This window comes from Tarenaya hassleriana, unplaced genomic scaffold, assembly GCF_000463585.1.
Source record: "Tarenaya hassleriana unplaced genomic scaffold, ASM46358v1 Cleome1, whole genome shotgun sequence".
In the NCBI taxonomy this organism is placed as follows: Eukaryota; Viridiplantae; Streptophyta; class Magnoliopsida; order Brassicales; family Cleomaceae; genus Tarenaya; species Tarenaya hassleriana.
Window position 1 is genome coordinate 10,782,757 of NW_010960187.1, and position 8,650 is coordinate 10,791,406.

An 8,650-nucleotide genomic window follows, 5' to 3' on the forward strand; every position below is an offset into this window, starting at 1 on the left:
TATATATATATATATATATATATTTCAACTAATCTACAAAAAAATGACATATTTTAACCAATTGAGCACATTTTTCCTTAAAATCTACTATTACTAATAAAATAAAAAAATCCAAATTAAAATAGAAATAATGTTAAACAATTACTCCTTTCTTTTTACAAATTTTACAAGAATGATCACCAATAATTTGCTGTGTATCTCACAACATTCACACACATAACTACTCCAAACCACAATACATAAAAAACAATCTATAAATCCCTAAAATACCCCAATTTTTTTCAAACTCAATAATTCCAAGAGCAACCCATATCTACCGGACCGGCAGAACCGGAAGGAATGTTCCTCTCAAAAGATCCCCGGATCAAACCGGAGCTCTCCGAGATCACGGGTTTTTGGTAATTTTCACTTAGCTCGGTTGCTTGGCCTTGGAGCAGCATCTTCAATATTGAACTGTCTTGTAAGAATACCGAATCAGAGTAAAGCAGAGAACCGATATTGTTGTTCGGTATCAACTGGGGAAGACTTGGGGAAGAAGAAAGCGGTTGGAAAGCCAGCGTAGAACCGAATAAGGGAGGGGTAAATCTGTCATTTGACTCAAGCCGCCGCTGAGGTGTCTCGCGGCCGGCTGTTGCTTGATCGGAGAAGCAGGTCACGTGAGACGCAGAACCGGCACCGGTTAAGGAGTCTCCGCCACCAAATTTGATGTACGGAGAAGAATCCGTAAGAGGAGGTAAACCGGAGGTTGAACCGAATTGGTTGTCATGTGAACCAATCCCCGTTAAACCGGAGATATGTACTTTCTTGCCATCGGCTCGTTTTTGAAAAACACGACAAATCACCCACTCGTTCTGCATTTACGAACACATAAAAACATCAATGGACTCGGCGATAAAAAGTCAAAAACAGAGATCAATACACAAAAACATATAAACTCGTGTCTATTAATGTTTTTTTTAACCTTTGCGGCTTTGGAGAGATAGTCTGCAGAGTATTTGCCTTCCAAGCGGTATTCGTGCATGACCCAATTGGTTTTTTCGCCTTTAGGAGCTCTGCCTTTGTAGAAAACTAGAGTTTTCTTCATACCGACGAGTGATTTGCCTTTAAAGATCTCCTTGTCTTTGCCGGTGGCTTTCCAATAACCGGCCTCGGTGGCCCGGTTCGTCCTTAAACCGGTCGGGTATTTCCGGTCTCTTACACAGAAGAAGTACCACTCCTTCTCCCCCATCTTAGCCCTCCCTAATCAATTCCACCAAAGAAGATCATGAGAACTTGCCAAAATATTTCAGAACTCGAGAGATTTCAACGGACCCAGATAAGAAAAAGCTGTAAAACTTACAGGGCAGGTCCCAAGGTTCGACCTTGTTGAGATCGACTTCACCGATGGCTCGTGCGGAGAAGGAGGCGTTTAGAACCTTCGGTCTCAGGTAGTGGGTTACGAGTTCTTCATCGGTCGGATGAAACCTGAAGCCAGGAGGAAGATTGATGCGCTCTTCCTCTAATTCTCCCACTCCCTCCGCTACCTCTCCGATTCTAGAGGCGTAATCCATTTCCTTCAAACGAGATTCTTCTGAGTTTTGTCGAAAGTTTTGAGCTTTTGCAGGAAGAAACAAAAAATATTCCTTCTTCGGGTGTTTTGGGAGCGAAGAGAAGACGATAGAGAGAAGGGTTTTGGGGAAAGAGAGAAGAAAAATGGGTTTTGTAAAGAGAGGAGAAGACGAAGAGTTTCAAATCCGAATGGTTCTTAAGTTGACGTCAGGGGGAGGGACCTTAGCAGGTCGTGTATATATATGCATGTATATATGTATATGTCCGTGTGTGTATAGGTGTGTTCCAAGGTTTGGCGGTATATGTGTATATATGTGTACATATATTATATATATATATATATATATTCCGAGGTTAGGCGTGGGCCGCCTCTATTGGCGAGACGCGTGAGTATACAAAAGTCTTTCTCTCTCTATCTCTCCATATATATAATCATAAACACACACATACATATATATGACACAACTAATAAAACGTCATAAATAAGAAAAAATCTTCGCAAGGAATTAAGGACGATGAATTAGTGGATGACCGTTTTTTCTAATTAATGAAGTATAATTTTTAGCAAAAATTGGTTAATTACTATCTGTGCAGAAGTTTTTGTTTGCTATGCGGAATTTAATCCGAATCAATATGGATAATAAAAGACAAATAACAAAAAATAATTCTAAAATAATGATACACATAACCATCGGAAAAATGGATTCACTAGTGGAAATCTCCAACTCGGTTGAAAAATGACAAGCCTCCTCTACACCAAGTTGTGCCTCCGATTTTTTATGAGATCTTAATTTTTTTTAAACCGGCCAGTTTCGGATGGTTTATCCACTCTACATTGTTTGTCGGCTATTGTTCGAAGTTGGAGATTTTTATCCAGGGGACGAACGGTGTCCGATCTAAACGGCTGTGGAGACGGGATCCCACCATTTATCAAAATAATAATAATAATAATGGATTGCGCATATACTATAATTATTTTTTACTAAGGTGACCAAGAGGGAGCGACTAAGATGGTTAGGTAACTTTAGATGTGTAATTTTCGGTTTTTTTAAGGGAAAAAAATCAATTTCATAAACTATAATATTTTCTAAAATTTTAATTTGACCACGAACGTCTCTGTGGTTCCCCATACTTCTCTAATGTGATAAGACCAAACATATCACTACCTTTTTATTTTATAATTATTTGTTTGCGTCCAAAAAAATAATTTCTCCCTCACTAATTGAAATGATTGATATTATCATCATTCCAACAATAATGATTCAAAAATAGGTTGAATTCGAAACTTTAAATTTTAAGTTGAATTTGTTGAGTATAGGTGCTACATATTGATATTTTTTTCTTATCAAATCTCTTTATATTAATATAGAAATGAATGAATCCAAAATAAAGTGATGAAAATTTTATTTTACTAAGAAATATTAAGAAATTTGATCTGAAATATTGTGTAAAGAAAAAAAGAATGTATCATGAGCCTATGTTATATACATATACATAGTGAACCAAGACATGGAAATTGGAATAGCTTTTTTATAATCACAAATTATTATATTGAAAAATTGTCAAATGATTGGTACTAAAGAAATATAGAAAGAAAGCAGACATGACATGCTAAGTCATATCAATCAACAATATTAATCATTATTTGAAATCCCAAGGTTATATTTATCTTTTTTGGATGGAATGGTTTTTCCAATGTAATTATCAAAGAAAAACATACTTTTGGTTGCATGATCATTATCGATCATATTATTAATTAGTATTACCTTTTATAATAAATTTAAAAAAACGGTGTAATATATATATATATATACTGTATGCCAGAAAGTATTTTATGAACCTTTTAAAGTAAAGTAATGTTCGTTCGCATTTGGATGTGTAGCAAAAGTCTAGTTCTTTATGTTTTCCTCTTTTTAAAAAAATAATTTCGACCATCCAAAGTCGCATGCAACACCTCAACTAAAACAACCAATAAAATTTGTCAATTCCTTCTTCAGACTATTATGATTTATCGTTTTTTTGTAAAAAATTAAATCCATCTGTTAATTTTTTGAAAAAAAAAAGAAAATCAGATGAATTTTGAAAATTTTGAGAGAAAATCGAATAAACAGTTAAAATCGGAGAGAAAATTAGAAAAATTATTAAAATTTAGAAAAATAAATCGTTATAAAATTTTAAGGAAAACGAGTTTTAATAATTAAAGGGGGAGGACTCTTTTTTTTTCCAAATATATTCCAATATCTACATGATGGCGAAAAATATTAATATTTACATGATTCCAAAGGTCATTAGTTCGAATGGACTACATAATATTAAAATTTTTATATCAACACTAGATCGTAATATTCTTTTAACAAAAAAAACATTAGATCGTAATATTAGTACCTAGGACCTTATAGCGGGATAACGTTATCATAAAATAAAATTTGGCACATAACAATTTCACTATAAAACCCATACATCTAATTATTTATTGATCTAATGATAATTCGTTTGAACTCGAAGATTAGACAACAACAAAAACCCTAATCACGTTTTAGATTAGTTGCTTCAAACTCATGATCCATGGTGATGGGCGTTTGCGTAGATGCCATTGATTATTGGTAGGCCAAATAAAACCCACGTATTATTGTGCATGTCTGCATATATATATATATGTGTGTGTGTGTGTGTATGTATATGTATGTATATGTATCAACTTCATTGATTATATCCATGTGAAGGATGATGATGAAAAAAAAGCAAAATCAGTTGGGCAAGGTGACAATTCAAACGACCTTTTACCGTATCATATGCGATTCTTTTGTCTACGTATAATCATGTTTTCGTTCATACGAGGTTGTCATTTACCTCTGCTATGTTTTCTTTATTGGTTAATGTTAGAAATATAATATATATATATATGTAATAAAACATATATATACATACAGAGGAAGTCAATCATAGCGAATTACCAATAAATCACTTTGCTAATCATTCGCGCCACGTCTCTTAATCTTTCCCTCCTCTTTCTAGAAAAAGAGTCTACACTTTTACCTCACAATGACGTGATGACACAAGTAAAGTAACTCCCCCAGTCTTGGGTATTTACACGAAGAACCTAATTAATTATATTGATATTCGTATAATTACTTAATCAAGAAGTATATAATTTCATAAGAGTTTAGAATATAATGATCAACATCATGTATATATAGTTTATATTTTTATTTATTTTTTATTCGCCTACAAATTTAATATAGAAACACGTGGTTTTTTTTAGATTCATCGATTTTTTTTATTAAGTTATATTAATGATAAGGAAACGAAACATTCTTCGCGGATAACCCTAATTTAGGTTTAATAGTACATCCAAGGGAATAATAACTCATTTTTATAGGATATGTACCCTGTAATCATAACACATTTAAATCAAATTTTTTAGATACTCATCTAATATGCAAAACCCAACAAAAAACATAGCCCCAAAAATATCCTTCATATGTGCCAAAGCAAACATAGCGGCCAAGGGTGTTTTGGTAATTTCGATGTCTAAATGAGATTAATTAATTGTTTACTTGATTTGTCAAGCCATCATTAATGCCAAAACCAAATCCTTTCCCTCCTGAGGAGGATAGTGATTAGTGAGCCCCCAAAACGCGTGGCGCTTCGTCTTGAAACGGCAAGAGTTTCGATCGTATTGGCAATCTCTCTTGATCCGACGGCTGGCGTTAAATCGTAATGTCAACATCGGAGGGAGCGTTCGGGGAGACACGTGGCTAGTTCTCATTCGATGACGAGAAAATAAGTGCCAAACCTTGGCTTCCCGGGGCGAGACAGAGGGGAATACGACAGTTGTCTATATTTCATTGGTGGATATGCCCGAGAAAAGAGGACGACCAGTGTTGGGAACTTGGAATTTCTTTTGTTCTTTTTGTTAATTAAGTATAAAGTTAGGCGACCGAATTTTAGTGGATAAAATTAAATTAATTAACCAATGGAAGTAAAAGAATTTAGAATCATAGTTGGATAAGAGTAAGGAGAATGCTTGTTTTTTTTTTTTTTTTTTTTATAACGGAGCGTTCTGGGCCGAAGTCCAGACTAATCTCCGGACCGGGAGCAAGCCATGTGCTTTGAAATATTCGCTCCTCTCCCCACCCTGGGGCTCGAACTTGGGGCGGAACAAGTGTTTTGCACCTCCATTTCACCAGTTGACCTATCTAGGTTACGTAAGTACATGCGTAATTTCGGTATTTTATTTTATTAATGTAATCCATACGTAATGTTGAGGAGGCGAGCATATAATATAATTCACATGTATAAAATCAACGTGTATAAAGTTATTAAGACAATATTTACAGATTATCATTGTGTGGACTGTTAAGACAATTTGGTTTAGTTTGCTTTTGTTTGATTAAGTGTTGTGTATTTTTTTTCACAGAAATCAATTTTAAAACTTTTTTTTTAACTTGATCATGATACACCAAATTTATATGAATTCTAATTAAATTATCTATATATTCCATAAAAAATTATTATTAAATTGTTGGATTTGGAATTACATGTCAATTTGATTGGGTTGGGAGTACACGTGTGGACAAGCTAACAATACAATATATATATATATATATATATATATAAGGTGATTTGGTGAAGAGCCTAATTCAATGGCGGCAGCATAAGTTGAAATTATTTTGGATCGACTGTTATTTCATTATATCTTGAGATTTTGTTTTAATAATAATCAAAGTGGACAGTCTTTCCTTTGGAACATATTTTTTTTATATTTTTTTTTTATGAAATGTGATTGAATTAATACCAAAGAAAACAAATGTCATAATATTTACAAATTAGAGATAGCTCTAAACAGATCTCCCATAAATAGATGGGGAAAATTACATGTTCCTACATGAAGTAATGCGATACCACTGCTGTAATAATTTGTTTTCTGTCGCGCCCGGATTATGGAGAGAGATTAGTTTGTTCCTCATGGTCCGATCAACCTTGAGTCTTGCTTGGTGGATAATAAGGTGTCGGTCTCTATGAATGCGAGAATTTCTTTCCATCCAAATGGTGTATGTGATAACCTGCGTGAGTAACTTCTTAATCGCAGCTTCGTCACGGTTCGTAGATTGGTTAGTCCAATCCAGAAAATATCGAATATGTGTCGGAGGGGGGTCTTCCATTAGCCGTCCAAAGTGCAACCAAATCGAGCGACTAAATCTGCAACCAAAGAACAGGTGGGGATGTGATTCCAAATCGGCGCAACATAGAATGCACCGATTCGGAGCTTGGATTCCCCACGTCTCGAGCCGGTCGGTAGTCGGGAGACGTTCTTGGAGCACCTGCCACGTTAAGAACGCATGCCTTGGAGTAGTCTGTCGGAACCATGCTAAGCCACAGCCTTCGAACGCAGTTCCCGGAGATCTCAGTTGTTCCCATGTTTGCCTAGAGGAAAAGAAAGTCTTTCGAGTGCCTCCCATGTGTCGCCAGGTTGGGAGGTCCGGACCAGCATCATTAGTCGGTGGATTCAGCTCTAGCAGCTTCAGATGTAGCTCTGGTATTCTATTGCTTCTCGCCGGCGGAAGAGACCAATTGCCGTTGCGCACAGCATCGGCTACAGTGGCACTCTTCGGCAACCGCAGTAGACCTGGTCCTGTTTCACCAATAAACACAATGAGAGGGCCAATATCTAGCCAAGAGTCATACCAGAATGATGTATCTCTCCCATTTCCGAGCTTGACTCCAATGAATTCCCGGACCTGATTGCGCATCTGTAGTAGCTTACGCAGATTCCAGCTCACATTTTGTTATATTTGTTGTTTGGTATACATATCTTTCATATATAAAATCCAAACAATTTGGTTACAGTCAGATTTTTGTTTTTGTCTTTATATATTCTATATAGAAAAAATCTTCTCTTAATAAACCCTTGAGCTATATACTTATAAGCCAAAGTCCGAAGTCTCTTATTGATAACATGGAAAATATAAGGACGATTATTTTGTGTCAGAAGGTATATATCATATTATTTCTGCTATCGTTTACAAATGGTACTTGAGTAAAAAAAAAATCATTATTCCAGTAAATTATAATTCGTCATCCATTTGCATAGTACAAATATTTGAATATATATATATATATATCGAAAAATCATATATAAATACATAAATTTTTACAAAATTTTCAAATAAATATATAAATCATAAAACTTGAATATAAATATCTTAACTTTTCAAAACTTTCACTAAAATATTCATATCTTAATGTGTATAAATATTAAGTCATCAATTTTTCATGTATTCCGTCGTAAATTAAACACCGTTAACATTACAAAAAATATGGTCATTTTCAATGGGCAAATCCGTTGGAAATTAATGTTTCCAATGGATAAATCCGTTGGAATTTCGTCGTTGGAAATCGGAGTCCTTGGACAACCGTTAGAATTTTCAACGGATTTTTCCGTTGGAAATTCCGCAATCCGTTGGAATTTTTCAATTGAATTTCCAACCACAATTCCAACGGAATTTCCAACCGATATCCGTTGAACAATTCTAACGGAATTTTTAACCGAAATCCGTTGGAATATTTCAAAGAAAAATTCAAAACATATTCCCGATCCCGATCCCAACCATGGCTCCGGTCCTGGTCCCGACCCCGACCCCAGCCCTGGCTCCGGTCCTGGCCCGGCCTGGCCCCATCCCAGCCCCGGCTCCAGCCCCGATCCCGACTCTATATAGAATCCGAATATCTGAAATTTAATCCCCGAACTCACTTCCCAATAGGTCATCCATCCTCCCACTACTCCACCACAATCTTTCTTAACCCTATAGTTCCAATTGACAATCTCCAACTACTCCAAATTAAATTTCTAATATCATATAACATTAATATATGTTCATATATAAATATTTATACATATATATATATACACACACATATACATATATATATACTTATTCGTATATATATATACGTATATATATACATTATATTTTTACATATAAAAATATATATACACAAAATATACCTATATTTATACATATGCATGTATACGTATAAATATATAAAATACATGTATTTATATATATATATATATATATATATATTAGTATATATATAT

The 8,650-nt window shown here is 34.7% G+C and overlaps 2 protein-coding genes across 2 annotated transcripts; both read right to left on the bottom strand.

Annotated features, from left to right (window-relative positions):
* Positions 1–116: 116 nt before the first annotated feature.
* Positions 117–1,808, bottom strand: LOC104823109 (NAC domain-containing protein 92). Its single transcript, XM_010554534.2, has 3 exons — positions 1,340–1,808; positions 962–1,239; positions 117–851 (listed from the first exon to the last, which is right to left on the bottom strand). Exons 1-3 carry the CDS (start codon positions 1,548–1,550, stop codon positions 288–290), a joined length of 1,053 nt encoding a protein of 350 aa, XP_010552836.1. The 5' UTR covers positions 1,551–1,808; the 3' UTR covers positions 117–287.
* A 4,569-nt stretch (positions 1,809–6,377) lies between these two features.
* Positions 6,378–7,313, bottom strand: LOC104825789. The gene is made up of 3 exons (XM_010558180.2): positions 6,832–7,313; positions 6,615–6,750; positions 6,378–6,389 (listed from the first exon to the last, which is right to left on the bottom strand). The coding sequence occupies exons 1-3, from the start codon at positions 7,299–7,301 to the stop codon at positions 6,378–6,380; spliced, it is 618 nt and encodes a 205-aa protein (XP_010556482.1). The 5' UTR covers positions 7,302–7,313.
* Between the last annotated feature and the right edge of the window lie 1,337 nt (positions 7,314–8,650).